The sequence below is a fragment of the Pectinophora gossypiella genome, chromosome 14 (assembly GCF_024362695.1).
Source record: "Pectinophora gossypiella chromosome 14, ilPecGoss1.1, whole genome shotgun sequence".
NCBI classification, from domain to species: Eukaryota; Metazoa; Arthropoda; class Insecta; order Lepidoptera; family Gelechiidae; genus Pectinophora; species Pectinophora gossypiella.
This window is the reverse complement of record NC_065417.1, coordinates 12344422-12362028: the sequence shown is the minus strand read 5'-3', so window position 1 is coordinate 12362028 and position 17607 is coordinate 12344422. Positions and strand designations below refer to the sequence as shown.

At 37.8% G+C, this 17607-nt stretch overlaps 2 protein-coding genes across 3 annotated transcripts; one reads left to right on the top strand and one right to left on the bottom strand.

The window, feature by feature from the left end:
- Window positions 1–420: 420 nt before the first annotated feature.
- LOC126372742 (THO complex subunit 1) lies at window positions 421–11611 on the bottom strand. 2 transcript variants are annotated; one of them, XM_050018613.1, is made up of 10 exons: window positions 11498–11611; window positions 9495–10172; window positions 9131–9384; window positions 8482–8654; window positions 7698–7827; window positions 7343–7428; window positions 5098–5237; window positions 3661–3753; window positions 1415–1495; window positions 421–810 (listed from the first exon to the last, which is right to left on the bottom strand). In XM_050018613.1, exons 2-10 carry the CDS (start codon window positions 10080–10082, stop codon window positions 496–498), a joined length of 1860 nt encoding a protein of 619 aa, XP_049874570.1. In that variant the 5' UTR covers window positions 10083–10172; window positions 11498–11611; the 3' UTR covers window positions 421–495. The 2 variants fall into 2 exon arrangements, with proteins under 2 accessions (XP_049874570.1, XP_049874569.1); XM_050018612.1 differs by lacking the exon at window positions 11498–11611 and adding an exon at window positions 10258–10419.
- On the top strand, window positions 11043–16156 carry LOC126372824 (uncharacterized). The gene is made up of 3 exons (XM_050018733.1): window positions 11043–11376; window positions 12142–12346; window positions 13597–16156. The coding sequence occupies exons 1-3, from the start codon at window positions 11357–11359 to the stop codon at window positions 13750–13752; spliced, it is 381 nt and encodes a 126-aa protein (XP_049874690.1). The 5' UTR covers window positions 11043–11356; the 3' UTR covers window positions 13753–16156.
- Window positions 16157–17607: the final 1451 nt, after the last annotated feature.

Genomic DNA, 17607 nt, shown 5'->3' with positions numbered 1-17607 from the left:
AAGAATGGAAGCAGGAAGATTGACAACACAGCATTTATGGAACTCTACCTATTCATTAGAAGAGAGAATATGATAGAAAGCGAACGACTGAGCTCGTATAGCAATCAATAAATAACAAATGGAAATACATGGTCTCTGCTTACAATTACGACATGGAATAAGTAATAATACTACGTATAGAACGGCAACTCTACGAGCTAGGTTTACCTAACCTCTATCATACTTTAGTCTTCAATAGTATGGGCGTCAGACGTCACACACACAGATGCGCGTGTACGATAACGTCAATGTGTAATGTCTTTAAAACGAGGTGTTTTGTATAAAGAGTCCGGGATATGCTTATGAGAAAAAGGATAGTCACGCCTTACAAAGCGCGGAATAATTTTATTTTTCGGACAATCAGAAATAAAACAAAAAATATATCTTACCATAGTACAGTTTTATTATCATAGTCGCAGACTTAACGTTAACATAATCTTAAAGGTAAATCCTTCGTCACATGGGTTTCAAGGCTTCACAAGCTTCCATCATCTGCAGTCCTTCTAGAATGTACAGTAGATTCTCAACGGATGCATCTTCGTCGTCGTCACACCACAGTTGCAGCATGTTCTTGGCTCTTAGATGGTCTGTTGCGTTTTCAGTTTCAAAGTGTTGTATCTCGTCGGGCTTGTATCCGAGTTTTGTGGCGAGTTTCTTCCAATCTGACAATTTGGCGGCAACCGCGTCTAATTGCGCGGGAGATAGCATTGTGACGCGCGATCGAGCGGCCTTGTCATAGTCGTCGTCGCCGACGTGCGTTGAGTCTGGAACCTGGACATGAGAAATGGAAACAGACTTGTAGACAGGCAGGTAACCCCTACAAAAATACACATACACACGCGAGAAGTAACTTCCTAATCAGACAAGTAAGTTGGATGTGTTGAACCGTATCATCGTAGGGTTATACAAAAAATAAAGCGCTATTATGAAAGTGGAGGCGTTTGGCCTAGTAACCCGGACCAGCGGCTAAACATGCCTTCCGGAGCCACCACACACCACACACGTACACGCACAGAACGACAACTCTCCGCTCCCCACCAGCGGTTGAGCTAAGTTTACTTCACCCCCTCGGTCTTACTTTCTCCCGGTCTTCAATCGTATGGCGATAAAAAAGTAAGAAAGGACATTGTAATTAGAATTAGATAATTAAATGAGTTATCTGCTTCTACTTCGTTTGAACCATTATTTACGGTATATCCTTTATAATTCATGTTGAGTACCACAGATCATATAAACAAGGGAGATAGCACTAAATTACATGAATCCGCATGTCGCCTGTTAACACACCGTTGCGTTATGTACCTAATAAGATCGTATTTTGCATATTTGGCTATGCTCCCGCGGCATCCTCCTGTAATAAGGACTCTCGTAGTACCTGTTCAATGTCGTTGGTGTCGCCTTCCTTTATAAGGTCAGCTTCCATCTGGTCCTCAGTAATTTCTTCCTCGGCGGGTTCCTGCGATAAAACATTATGGTTAATGTATTATTTTGTCTTCCGCTACATACATAATGGTGACTGTGCAAGATAGCACAAGAGTTTTACGTTTTCTATATAGTTCTTTCCTATATTGTCTTTGCTTGAGCCTTCAGCGCTCCCCATTTGTACCGGGTGAGAGCCTTCAGCGCTCCCCATTTGTCCGGCCAAGTAGTTAATGCCATCTGCGGCAAATCTACAATAAGTCACGTCAAAAAAAAAAAAAAAAATGTCTTTGCTTTTGATAATGACTGGTTCTTTTGTTCTTCTTGTAAAAATATATTATATTTCTGTTTGCACGAGAACCGTTTTTATTATTGGTAGTTCACCAATAGTGACGATTTGGACAAAACGTAATTTAATTTTTGTTTGACAGCTTTATTTTTTTTTAATGTAAAATAGGGGGCAAACTAACAGACCATTCTTCTCGCAAGAAAGAGAAGGAGCGAGTTTTAGAATTGTCAAATTGAGTTAAAATAAGTTAGTGTCTGCAAGAATCGGCACTCCCACAGAGCGGAGCGGAGACCTGTGCAATTAACTAATCTAATCGAGCGGAGAGATCTTTGGTCTTTGGTCAACCGTTTCAGTGAGGACGCACGAACGACGCGCCCTTACTTTTTATATATATATCGCATATCGTCGCATTATACTAAAAAGGTGCATTTTTGAAAAATCACATTTTAATATTTCACTCCTCTTTCCAATTTTCGCGGTCCTGTCCGTATTCCGGTCAGTCCGTCCGGAAAGCGTCCAAGTAGTCGCGGCATCTCTTTCGAGGTCTACCACGACGCCAGTATCCGTTGTGAGGCACCCATTGAGTGACAATCGGTGTCCACCGCGCATGCGTAAAACATATCCGAAAAGGAGGTCTTTGCCCGGCTTTGCGATTTTGTAGGCTAGATTAGAATGTTCCAGATAAAAAAATTGACTATTTTTTTTTACCCGGTTTAAAACAAGCTTGTTTTTTGCGAGGTTGTGTTATCAATAATCATATGGGGAATGTGATTTTTCGTCGCAGTCGATGCTAAAATCTATATTCAAAACAATACAATTACAAAACTTGCTATTATTTAACCGATACGAATTACGGGTAGTACCGATAATCTACATGATCGATGCCATTCCTAAATGATTTGAATCTCCCGACTATTGAAACAAAATAATACATTAGGTACATGAAATGTGATGGAACGGTAACGTATGATTTGTGAATGAAAGACTACCATAATGGAAGTAGGTAATACATTACGGTATTCCAGGGCCCATGCGTCTGAAAAGGTAAAAAGCTATGGCGGGAAAATGTAAAAAAAACATTGATAAAACTGTTGCGGAAAAGTGTAAAACCAGGGAAATCGTAAAAAACTACTGCTATTATTAAGAGAGAGGAAATATCCACTTTCCCCGGTTTCGCACGGAACTACCACACACTAGTAACACAGTAGTGTTATGTGAGTTTGGAGGAAAATATTTTCCGTATTTACACCATATATTTCACCCCTTAGTAAGGTTAGAACAATAGCTATATATTTTAATAATTAGTATTTTCTGAACCCTACTATTAAAAATACCTATAGAAGTTTTGATACATTTGCCACCCCCTTTTCACCCCCTTAGGGGTTGAATCACGTAAAATCCCGCGTTAGTGAGCACTTACGTTCTAAAAGGAACCCCTATGGAAATTTTAGGACTCCTAACACTTGTAGTAGTAGATGAGGGAGTCAGTGACATTTCGCATTTACATGTATACAGGGTGTTAGTGACATCGTAACGAAAACTTTGATGGATGACGCGACGAATCAGACTACGATTCTGAGTTGATATCAAGTGGAATTTTGCGTCGCAAAAGTATGGAACTATAAATTAAAAACACTACAATTTTCATTAATTTTCCGACAGTAAATTCCACTAGATATCAACTCAGAATCATGGTCTGAATCATCCCCCTCAGTATTCGTTACGGTGTCACTAACAGCGTACGTACTTGTACGAGGTGTACTTGACATCGTACCAAATACTGAGGGAAAAAATAAAAGGGAAATACTCATTATTCTCAGTTAATATCAAGTGGAATTTTCCTATTAATTATTACATAGATAGATATTAGAAATTAACCGTTCCTATACCGATAAAAGCGGATGTTTGTTTACCTGTTTGATGGATTTGTCGTTTGAGTTGGCAGAATCTCCATTCGTGTTATTCGCTTCCGCCTTCACAGCCACTTCACGAGTTACACGCTTCACCTGAACATAAATATACATTACTACCTAAACTTCACAATTCAAATTCAAAAATATCTTTATTCAATAGGTAACATAGTTACACTTTGAATCGTCAATTTTTACATAACGAACGTCTCATCCGCCTAAAACTACTGCAACTTATCACATCCTGTATAGCCGGGGAAAAGAAGCTGCAAGAAAAACCTCGGCACAGGGCCCTAGACGTTCTTTAAAAAAATAATTAAACATAAAATATTGTTATGCAATTGAGTAATTTAGCTGCCTAATATCGGTTCTCAGACAGTTAATCCCATGCATTCATATCTTCTAAATAATCACTAACTTTATAATAACCTTTTCTGTAAAGTTTCTTTTTAACAAATATCCCATCTTTAAAATAACATAGGTATCCTTTAGCTAATTTTATTACATAAAGGTTTTTACTGAATATTTTTTGAGGTTTTATGAAGTCACCTCAAAAATATTAATAAACATGAACCCTCAGTGGAGCAGCGTGGTAGAATACTCTACCACGCTCCATAGCCCCTCCGGTTTATTAAGGGGTAGCCTGTGCCCAGTAGTAGGACGTATATGAGCTATTTATGTTTGTGAAATCTTAGATATGTTGTATTAAAATGAGGCTAAAACTTATTTTTTAATTATTTTAATTTTAAATTATTTTTCCTATTGAGCACTCTATTCATTCAGTTTATCAGCAATAAAGGAAACAGGCCTTTATAAGGGTCACACTAGCGTCTTCGAAGCGTAACGTCATCACGTTAGCGCCTGTCCAGTATCGAGGCGACTCCAGGATCGACCGGCTACCGAACATCCGGTTTAGACTGATTTTCCTCCAAAGATGTGCAAGGCTGCGTAGCGAGGGATGTGTTTACTAAGAACCTCCCTCAGCGCAGCTCCCATGAATCGATTCTATTGATTCTTAATAAACACAGCCCTCGCCTCGATGATCGCTCATCTTTGACGGAAATGCAGCTTTACGCTGTGGTACCGTACCGTTTACGGCCGAGTTTCAGAGCACTGGACGATCTTTTGTCTTTTTGCAAATATCCACTCAGAACATATATACGTAATTTAAGTCTGTTCTAACTGTATTTTAAAAGACTAGGATATTTATTATTATTGACTCAGGCAGGAAGTTTTTCACTGATAAGTGCCTGTATTCGACTATTCAGTAGTTGTGTTTTCCTTTCTCTGTTTTATGGTAATTGTCCAATTTTTTCAACTTTCGTACAAAACGCGCTGATGCCGCGTAAGGCAAACGATCAGCCGTCCAGCAAGCATGCGTCGTGTTGACCACGCTCGAAACACGCTGGCGTTTGCGGGCTGGGAGTGCCGTCCACTCACCATGTCGTCCAGGTAGTCGGGCAGGCGGCCGATGGGGTTGTTGGTGTGCACGAAGAAGTGCGGCGAGCGCCGCGCCAGCAGCCGCAGCGCGCGCCAGCCCCAGCCGCCCGAGCGCTGCTGCGCGCCCGCCATGTACGACTCTACGGACACGCGCCATGTTACACAAAACTAAACTCACATCATCACTAATCTAAGACGCAAGGGTTCATACTGCACGCGTTACACAACACACACGACGTGTATACAAAATTTCACGATGGTCGGTTGAGTACTGACACACTGGTGCTAATTCCTGTAAACACCATCTAATTTTATTTTAAGTTAAATCTGTCATTTTCTTATCTGCCGAAAAGGAAAGGGACGGGTAATCGACAAGCATAAAATTCATGGAACACACGTCTATTTTAAGCACAAAACTAAAACAACCGTCTAAAAATTTTACATTGGCCAATAACCCGACAGAATTATGTTGACAGCACACGTCAAACGGTTTGCATACCAGCGAGATACCTTTTTAATTCGCCCGGGTTATTCATTCATTTACTCATTCTTCCTAAAATTAAGAGCTGTCAATTATCCGTGTGCGTCAAGCTAGCGGCCTCAAAAAAAAAATGTGCACGAAAAAATAATTTGACCATACCAAAAAATTGTACTCTTATTGAAAAAAATAGTACCTGTTGTAAAAAAATTAGTACCATCACGGTTCTGGATTTATAGCCATGTTTTATTGCACTTGCTAGCTTGACGGTGAGCGAAATTTGGCGAGAGTTAACGACAAGGTCTTTCGCTTTGATTTAAACGCCAAAAAATAGTACCGAAATAGTACTCACCCCCTGCAAAATACCGAAATGAGTACTTCAACGGTTCCAAAGTTATAAAGGCAGTTCTTTGATCCCGCTAGCTTGACGTTTTGAAAATACCTATTATCTGGGGAACGCTTGCATACTTCAGTATGTAACTAATATCAATAAACTCGTATGAAATAGTACTTCCTACCATCATAATTTTGATCCGATTCTCTTTGTAGAAATATGTTAAAAAAACATCATAACCTATGCCATACATTTGTTGTTGATACAGTCACGTAGACAATTACATAACCTCACAATTTATTCGTAAGTATTGCCATTTTGGAGGTCTACCCTACCATTTCTTTGCACTTCAGAGTGTTTCTATTACAAAAAAATGCTATTTCATACACCCATATGCACTAATTTTAATAGAAAATGGCTGCATGGGTCTAGTTCTTATTGAAAACAATCTGTGATTTTAATACATCATAATTCATTTTTAATCTACTGTTTTATTTTATAATTTATACCTTCATGTTCAATTTGTTACGGATCGAAGTGTTTGTTAATAAACAATTTGCAGTATTTGTAGAATAACTCAAAGAGTTTCAACAATGATATTACTTTCATTTGACAACCCGGGCACTTCACCATTTTTTACCCAAAAATGGGAAAAAAATACTAAAATCTGACAACATCCTTCTTGAGCATGTGTAATAATTTTGTTCGCGACGGTACCTGTCTTGATAAATGTATGACATAGGTTATAATGACTTTTTGACATATTTCTACAAAGAGAATCAGGTCCAAATTATGATGGTAGGGAGTACTATTTCATACGAGTTTATTGACATTAATTACAAACTGAAGTATGCAAGCGTTCCCCAGATAATAGGTATTTTCAAAACGTCAAGCCAGCGGGATCAAAGAACTGCCTTTATAACTTTGGAACCGTTGAAGTACTCATTTCGGTATTTTGCAGGGGGTGAGTACTATTTCGGTACTATTTTTTGGCGTTTAAATCAAAGCGAAAGACCTTGTCGTTAACTCTCGCCAAATTTCGCTCACCGTCAAGCTAGCAAGTGCAATAAAACATGGCTATAAATCCAGAACCGTGATGGTACTATTTTTTTTACAACAGGTACTATTTTTTTCAATAAGAGTACTATTTTTTGGTATGGTCAAATTATTTTTTCGTGCCCATTTTTTTTTTGAGGCCGCTAGCTTGACGCACACAATTATCCGTCCCTTTCCTTTTCGGCGGATAAGAAGATGACAGGTATAACTTAAAGTAAAATTAGGTGTCTGCAGGAATCGGGGCCAATGACAAGCTCAATTTCGCATTTATAAAATATTACATAGGATGACCAATAAAAAGAGATGACACTATGGCATCTTTTTTTAAGTATATCATTGCGTGTACATTCAATGACATAAAACACGCGTGTACTGACCTAATGAGGGCATGAAGTCCCTCTCCTTGGTCCTGCACGCCGCCAGGTTGTCAGGACAGAGGTTCCACAGCTTCGTCAGTTCATTGCTGGAAATAATATTAATGATCAAGTGTTTTAACACGAAAGTTCGTGACAATGTGTGCATGTTTGTAGCTCTTTTATCACAGGTATGGGCTAGTGCCCATCTCATTACAGATCTCTGGCGTGAGTTTAGTGAATACAGGGTGTCAATTGAAAATTATTTTCAAAAACAATAAAAAAGTAATGAATTTTGATGAGCTGAATTATACCCCTCAGTATTCGGTACGGTGCCATTAACACCCTGTATATAAACGATATAGAGGTGTTCACTTACTTCCCCATAAACACCTTCTCTTGAGCCTCGTACTCCTTGACGATGTCGCCGACAGGCCGGCGACGTTTCTTGGCCTTTCTTACGTCTTCCGATGGCTCTGTTTGAGGCGGCGGCTTCGGTTTCTGGAACTCTGTGAAAGTCATGAGATAAATAATTTGACAGAGACAGAAAGCGGTGAGTCAAGGTCATACTAAGTAAGATTCTCTGCCTACGGGTTTATAGGGAACATACTGCGTGGTCTCTTACGTATGAAAACAGAGATAGACAGACACAAATCACGCATTTAAGACGTGTACAGAATCAAAAGCGGCGTAGTGGTATTGAAGTCTTCAGATGGATATGGTGATCCGCGTATTTCCGGTCTCTTCCATACATTGTACTAATTCTCAGGATAGTACATTGTTACTCTTTGTTACACAGTGGAGTAACTAGATGTCGCTAACCGTCTAAAGCTTAGACTCTAACTAAGCTTACATATGGATAGAAGCGCCATCTAGTGATAGTGTGTCGTATCATTTGAACACTTTGACAATTAGTACAGATGCTCGCCACTGGCGCTCCATTTATGCGCGTTTTTGACCATGGCGAGGGACTTATCTGTCTTACGTAGTATATTAGTTACCCCATGTCAGTAGACAGGTGGCAGCCCATCTCATGTTGGAAAGGACATAATCTATTTTTGACATTTACGATAGGCCTCTGATGACAGCTAAATGCATAATTAATTGCTTACGCCATACAGTAAGAGAAGTGAAACCTTAAACAGGTTAATGGTCCTTAATACCTGGACAACCATCATTCTTCCAGCTGTTCCAATGCTCCTCCCGCTTCAGGATATGCTTGACACACTCGGCAAAACGCTTGCCATCAGGAGGTGTCTCTCCAAGCAGTTTGTATATCATGGAGGTAGTGTCTTTTACCCACTCCATTTGGTCGGATTTTAGTTCTTGAGATTCCCTGGGAATATATTTAGTGATTACTTTTTGACGGATTGTAAGGACATGTCATAATACTTTAACAAGTTAGTTTTTATTAAGACACTTCATCACCATACATTTTTCATTTACTGTACTACTCAGCTGTAAATCTTCCGAAAAGTAAATAAATAACTAAATAATACACAAAGAACTTTAGACTTTCTTGAGATTACAGGAAACTTCCTTGTCAACCCCTCGAAATAGCTGGCGCTGCCCTTACTACCACTTGTTTCACAAAGAATAGCTAAAATGTGTCATATAACAAGTTGCCAGATAATATCAAAGCCCTGTCTGTATATATCCAGTTTAAAAAAAAATATATTTATACTGAAATTCTATATATGATCATAAGGTCCAGTCCTTTTAAAATAACATTGCTTAACTATTATGCATAGAAATAAAAAAGCCCTTAAATAACAGTAAATTAACTTAGAGCAACTACCACTAAGAACTTACATTTTAAATTTCACAGTGGACGTCAAATACTGGAACAGTATCAAGAACTGTATGAGCACACATCTACGGAAGTTTGAGTCTGACAGTTGGAGTTCTAGAAGCTTCTGGTTGGTGAGAAATTTAGCAAAGTAATGCTGTTCTTTGGACTCTGTCAGTTCAGCGGATACGGTCTTCAGTCTGTTCAGCTTAGACTTCTGTAGTTCGACAGCCTCCAGCTTGTACGAGGAGAATGCTGACAGTACACTGCCTGAATGCTGAAAGGTTAAGGTGTAAGTTACATATTCTGGTGCAGTAAGTAGAAGCATCATGTCAGATTGTGGTTATACACAATACTAGAAAAAAGTACAAAATAAAAGGTACTTACTGCAACGAAAGTCTTCCACTGTAACTTGTTATAACAAGTATTTGGACTCCTAAAAAAGTCCTGCAGGCTCCAAAATTTGCAGTACAGGTTGTAATCTATTGACAGCTTCCCTTTATCACTGTCTACCACCATCTCTTCATCAAGAGAATCTCTTAATGTACTTGATATATCACCTCCAAATTCTGTTACATTTTCTAAATTGAATTCTGATACAATATTGAGCCCAGAACGTTCAGAGAAGGGGAAGAATTTAGCAAGAAACAGCAGTATCCGTCCACAGAACACGGTGTTCTGTGATCTGGATAGGCGTCGCAGTAAATCGTTGCACATCCTGAGCAGATTGTTCTTACAAGCTCCGAAGAATAGTTCCTCTTTCCATATGTTTACGCCGTTTTCAACATAAGTAAACATTTTCTCACATTTATTCAGTGTCAGCGCGTCGAAAATGTCCCCTAGTAAGACTACGGGCATTGTGGGAGTCACCATATGCCGTCTACATGACTCTATGCAGAAACAGACGTAGTTCTCCAAGGTGTCTGGGTCTTCGACCAGGAGATCGAGAAGTTTGTCCCGAAATGCCTGGTCCATCGCCGCCTTTCTATCGACCTCATTGGTGGTCTTTGAAAATGAGTCCAACAAATCTATGTTGTTTGTAGCGAATGCTTTGGACAACACATCCTGAAATAACAATAAATACGACATTGAAACTACGAATAACATTGAACATAACAATTATTGTTTACATTGAGGTTATAAAACTTACCTTGTATTTTGCTCGAAGCTCCTCAAATCCTAACTTGCCCGACATTTCTAATGTTTTCTTAAAGTAATTCTAACACATTTCCTTGGAAATTATCCACTTTAATTGTATAAAAAGCAAAAATTCTTGCGTAAACAAATCGGACACAGCCGAACGCAGATTTTTTAGAAAGATTGAGATGTTTTCATGTTTTATTTTAATAAAACTGGTTAAATCAAAAAATATATATGAACAAAAGTACATTGTTCCAAACTAAGTTTCTTTCCTCTTTTATTTTTGCAATAGTAAATAAAACTGTACAAATAAACGCACCAAATGACATTTATCGTTACATTTAGAAAGACTGTTATTCACAAAGACTAAGTATGGTTATTCATGTTCATGACACTAGCAAGGACCAAGCACTCTAGGTTCACTCTAAGGTTCGATTCGAGCTTTGGAAAATATTGTGGTAAGAAAGAGTATTAGTGCTATATGGTTTTCTGTTATGATGAGACCCTTCCAGAGAGCAACACGGACCTCCTTGGTCAGGAACAAAGACCTTGTATAGAATAGACCAAAATTAAAAGAGGATGTATAAAAAAATATACTTTTATCCATCGAGAATAATTTTTAAAAAATAAACGGAATGGCTTATTCAAGGGGCTGGTCTTTGCAAGGGGCTTATTCGCGCACCTTGTTTGCGCATTATATGCGCGCGCAAGATTCTTGCAAGAATATGACAAGCAAGAATACAATGAAAGATATTTTCTCTTTCTTACACTGTGTTTTTATTGGCTGTTTATTAAAAAAAACTGCTGACGCAATCCATATTAGCGACACCTATTGGTTGAAATAGCTGACTGCATTTTCCTCTGACCAATCAATCACACTTCGGTTCAATGTGCGAAAGTAGGAAGTTGTGCAGCTGGCAATTTTGACAGCTGTCTATCTACCGTGCTTTGTGGCGTCCTGTGTATTTATCTTTATTTATTTTATAAGATTTATTGTAATTTATTTGAAATGAAATAAGGTAAATTACTTAGGATAAGTTAGTTTGTACGTTGAATTAATCGTAAGATATATTAGCAGCGAAGTTAGTGTGTGTGTGTAGTATTGAAGAATGGACAGAAACAATATGAGGTGAGTTTTCTTTATCCTTTCGCTTTACTTTCACGTTTGTTTCGTGGCTTGAGGCGCATTGGCGATTGTAAACAATCTCGTGGTTCGCAGCTTGTTTAATATAATAAGAACAAAGTACAACCTGTTGAGGAGATAAGGCGCTTTGGTCGATTGATGTTGAGTTCCGTTATATGATAATGGTTGGCAAGTCTAGTACCTATTAGCGTGGTAGTTACAATAGTTTACGTGCTGACACGCGCGTCGACTCACATATGTTTACATAGAAACAACGTGCGTTATTTATGTTGTTATCACGCCACGCTTCTTATTTCTTATCTTTAAATGAAATGTTATCAACAATATTGATAGAAACCGCAGTTTTACGACGTGGCGCAGATTTATACATATTTTTTTATATGAAGTCTTTGTTACAAGATAAAAATAAAGATTTTTTATGTTGTTTTTCTTCTTTAATTTTATATTTAGTTCTATGCCTTAAATTTTATGGTATTAAATATTACAGCATTCTATTATGCAAAATTCCCTCATACCGTGTTTATTTTGCAAACCAGTATTTTCAAAGCTGTTATTAAAAGTAACAGGTTTTGATGACAAAAGGCTGGGATTAAATTATAGGGTCTGCAAACACCTGGTCTTGTTGCATAGGTACTAAATTATCCTATACCCCTTTTAAATTTATGTTTAAAGACATGATCTTATGCACGGTTGCTTGTTATTAAACACAATATAATAGTTAGTTAATATGATCCAAAATAATAATTGCAGATCAAGCTATGTAAACAGCGGCCCCCGCTCACTGCCACACATGGGCAGTAGCAAGCGTCACAATGGCAACGGGCACGCGGCCCGTCTCAGCCCCCCAGCACATCCCGGACACAACACTCACCCGGTCCACAGTGCGCCACCGGCAAACAACAATAACAATCAGCATGACGATCTCATCAACTACATCTATGATTCTTGGAATAAGGTGTGTGTTATATTTTTGTTTTAAATTTAGGCAATGCATTTAAATTGAACCAAAAGCCTTATTTCTTATTGGCTAACTTCGGAAACTAATACATTTTTTTTCCAAATTCTATTCATCATGGGGTAACAAATATAGTATGTAAAACAGGGGGTCCTTCTTCACACTAGAGCAATTGCATAGTATACAAAATGTATCTTTTATCTTTATTTTTGCCTATAAATGATGACCCTTGTTATAACACCCCCTTACCCACCCCTGATCAAAATAAACATAGGTAGCGACATAGTTCTATACAATAATCTGATCCAAATATCAAACAACAATTATTTTTATATACGGCCTCTGTGGTCCAGTGGTTGAGCGGTGTGTTCACGATCCCGGAGGTCTCGGGTTCGATTCCCGGTGGGGACAAATCACAAAAATCACTTTGTGATCCCTAGTTTGGTTAGGACATTACAGGCTGATCACCTGATTGTCCAAAAAGTAAGACGATCCGTGCTTCGGAAGGCACGTTAAGCCGTTGGTCCCGGTTACTTCTTACTGATGTAAGTACGTAGTCGTTACATGAGTCATGTCAGGGGCCTATGGCGGCTAAATAATAACCCTGACACCAGGGTTGATGGGGTTAGTAATCACCTCACAACCCACACGATAGAAGAAGATTTTTATATATGGTGCTGCCATTAATAGGTAATTATCATGTTAATCTGTAATGCGTTATCTGTATTATTTTTGGGGAACGTAGCCTGGAAAGTCCCTCATTAATTTGTTTTCACAATGTAGAATCTTTGTAGTCTGAAAATGTTAATTGCTATATTTGATGTGATTGGTTCACTCGCATGGACGAACTTCACGAGTACCTTGGAATGAGGACAGTTAAGCAAGAAATTGCCACCTCTACAACGCTATACAGAGATCGAATTACTCATCACCAAAACAAACTGGCCCGGAGTTTAAGTGACAACCACTATATGAGACGCCTCAAAAGGACGCACATATGGGATAACATACAGTAGCACCTTAATGAAGGCAGCCTTCTAATGAGGGGGCCTGTCCTGCATGTTAATAAAACCAAACCATCAAAACTGCTTATGGTCAATCGACCGATCGCATGTTTGGGCACAAAAATGAAAAAAAAAAAAAAATTTGATGTGAGTTCAGAAAGATGAAAAACCAAAATAAGAAAGATGGGTAGAATGTTTTTTATAACTATATTTGATTTAACTATACAGTGTACCGTCAACTTTCAGGTGACTAGAGAACTGGAGCGCGGCAGCGAGGACGCGAAGTACTACCAGGAGGTGGTGGCGCCGCGGCAGCTTGCCAACTTCCGGCCCTTCAACCTGGAGGAGTGGTGGGGACGGCGCGTGCTGCACAGCATTAACCGCAACAAGCACCGCTCTTAGTTCCCCCGCCGCGGGTGGCTGCCCGTGCGACTCCTCGCGTTCATCACCTGCTGCGTCGTCGTCTACTTCCTAGCAACCAACTCAGACTATGGAGCCACTTGGCTCTCACTATTCTTTGAGACGTAGTAGCATGGAAGCCACCTACAATGAAGTTACCTGAACGTAAGTCAGTCTGAATCTGATTCAGTGTAATTAATTTTATGGGGATACTTAAAACTGTGGTTGTCACATGTTTAACAGTCAGCGCATCTACGGTTATTGCGAAGTGATTATGATATGATAATTTAAATTCAACTTGTAATTTTTGTCATTTGGTTGAGTTAAGAATTGTTCATTATATGCTTGCTGTTTACAAAAGGTTTGTATGTTTAAAAGGTAGTTGATTTTAAATTGTTATTGAATAGAGTCATTTCGCCACCAAACCGTAGATAAATGCAGACTCAAAGAGTATCAGTAGCTTAAAGCTAGTGAGGATATCTCCTTTTTACGGAGACTATGAGTAATGCAGTAGTTGTGTAAATTTTAACCACATAATTAGAAAGACAGTTTATATTAATTGATAATGAAATAAAAGATGCACATCCTTGGTTGCAAACTGTGTTGGATGATATCTCTCATTCGGCTCTGTAGTGTCTTTGTTTCCCGATGGTATATATTTTTACTTGATGGCCCTAAATTTTAGTTACCCGCAGGAGGACCGCTAAAATGAATTGAATGTGTGAGATCTATAAAGTTCTCCTTGTGGGGTCATTTTACGTTTTTAAACGCTACTCCAATAGAAGTTAAATGGCATGTAAAATTCTAAACCCGCCTTATGCTTTGATGATAAAACTTACACTCAACAACATATTATGTAATTTAAATATACAGTACTAGTAGTTATATTGATGTAAGTATTTGATTTAAATTATGAACTACAACATTTATAGTAATTTTTCATGAAAACTTAAGTTTCATTGAAAGGAGTAGTGTAATTTTTACTTAAAAACTGATCATTTTATATTTCGTATTACGTATTGAAGTACAGGCAGTATTTAAGTAAAGAAGTACATTGACATTGAACATGAGATTGTGATATAAGTAAATAATTTTTAACAACACACCAATTCGCAAGTAATGATCTGTTGACATCCTATATCGGGAAAGAATATTTTTTTAATATTTTCACGAGGAACATTACTGTGTAAATAAGTTAGTGTGAATTCTATTTTATTTAATATTTTGTAAGAGAATGATGTTTTGTGTCGATGCCCAATTAGAATCAGCTAGGTATTGTGTATTTTTTACCGGGACTTGTGTAACATTTAGAGTTGGGTTTTGACATGGCGTTTCTGACTGCCGGCCACAAACTGGAAGTAACACTGTGACAATATAGCAATAATAGATATAGAGGACAAGTAAATAGTGCTTATCTGAATAATATGCTGTTTACATTCCCTGTTCTATTATTATACAACATATAAGTAGATCAGTATTTTTCCAGAATTGACTACTTGACAGTCGTAACAATAAAATATGGAATATTTCGGATATAATAGATTATCATTTAACGATAATTACCAATAGTTTTTTTATCTGTATATTACAAGACCCGAAACACGTGACGTCACATTTCACAAAATAAACAAAAAACTACCTATCTGTCAGGGTTCAAGTTATACTGTTTGATAGTTTCCTTGCGTATTGAGTAAAATGTCACGAGACCAACCGTTTTCGCGCGAATTTTTTTCAAATTTAAGAGGAGATTTAATAATTTAAGACGTATAAAAGTCCGAAAACTGTCAATTACCCATTTTCAATTCCATTTCAATATTCTGTGATATGAATGTATCACAAATGTTTATAATATATAATGCATTGAAATTAATTTTCTGTACCTAGAGTTCTAAAATCAATAAACAAATATTGTCATACATCAGACTCACCCCGTTTTAAAGGAATTTTAATACCAGAGAAACCAAAGGTACATACCACATGGAGAATTGCATTTCAGTTGGTCGCCATAAAGAAGTAATCCGGAATCGGTTGTGATAAACTTTGCCCAATAAATTATATTGTGTCAAATCTTTTTTTATGTTGAGAAACTGCGGGTCTATAAAAGCCATATGAAACAATTCATGCAAAAAGCAATATTGCTATTTGTAATTCGTTGACATTGCGCAAATGCGTAAATGAATGTCAAAATGCAATATTGCTTTTTAGATGAATCGCTTCAATGTGGCCTTGCCAAAGCCTTGTGTTTGCTTAGTGGTCAGCAACGCCTAATCTTTCAAGTTTCAAATAAATCAAATACATTCCACATCGCCTGTACTTAGCATTTGGAACTATTGTAAATAGGTTTTAAGTGATGCAGTGCTGCCAGACTATGGATTACGGATTTGAATAAAACATTTTTATAAAAATAGTTTTTGTGATTTCTTAGTTATTTGCCCTGTCATCTAGCTTTTAATAACAGACAGACAGTCACTTCCATAAAAACCAGGACCTGTCAAAACTTCAGGTTATACAAGCGGACGTCGTGAAAAACGGAATAACGCTAGGAAATGATGATAGATAGACACTTCTCAAACAAAACAGTACTTGCAGCCGATTTAACACATCAATATGAAATAAATTTAACTAATCTAACACGAGTTATAATGGCTACCGAAATGATTTTTTACTGATTTTTTTTTGTCCCCCTATCACCGAAATGATAAATTTATTTTTTTGGCGGGAAACCATTACACGCTGTGACGGGTATGTTCACGTCTAGCGGTCGAGCCGAACCAATGCAAGGTGTTGGCAGGTAAGGAGGTGTCATAGACGCAATGTTGACGGAGTTATTCTACCAAAACTTACTGTCCTCTGAAATGATAACGTTTTTTCGGACAAAATTTAACTGCCTGTCAAATGTATGAGAAGGAAGGTAAACAGACAGAAATAGTTTTTGTTGTTAGATTATTTAATAATTTAACGAAATTCTATCAATTTAAATCCCAATAATAGAAAATAATTGTAGAGCAAGACATTTTATAAGCGATAATGGGTTACGGACAAGCTACCGAAATGATAAAATGACACTTTAAAAAATTTTTTCAGCGTGTTACAGTTGCTGAAACTGAATGATTTTTTTTGCCAAGGTAGAAGACTACTTACTTTACCCAGAAAAAATATTTCTAGATAGATAGGAAATAATATATTTGCTAAGTAATTTCTCGGAGTATACCTAGGTTCGGTAACTTTGTACTGAGGTTGATTTTCATTACACTATGCCTCAGTAAATAAGTACTTATTATTTCCCCTTCGGTTTTAGCCTGCACCATCCTACTACAGGGCAAAGTTCTCTCTCCCTTTCTTCCACTCCTTCCGATCTAGCGCTCTCTCTTTCCAGCATGTCTTGCATTTTCTTATAACACTGTTGGCTCGATCATTACTAGATGGAGTTACGGCTCACCACCTAACACGATGGTCTAACAGAAAGCTTGGTGATGCGTGGGTACTTAGTTCATCTTGCAATGGATGTAGATACGAATATATCGCAACTGGAGTAATCACCTCTGACTACTCCAATTGGGATATAGTCGTGTGCATAAAAATTGTTTTTATGTAATTACGTTATAGGTGATCACTTTCTTAACATCTTTAAGAGGCAGAATGGTGTCAAGAGCAAAACCATTTGATTAAAAAAGTAAAAATAATAGCGTAGTGAGGGTAGTTACACCTACGACTTCTTCACAGTTGTCCCGTGAACACAGTCGTTGCGACACTGCGACTGCGAATGTTGGGAGGTATTTTTTTACTTAGGTACAATAAGGTAGGTCATTTTCATTTTCGTCGTATATCATTACATTAAAACATACTTATTGTTCTAAC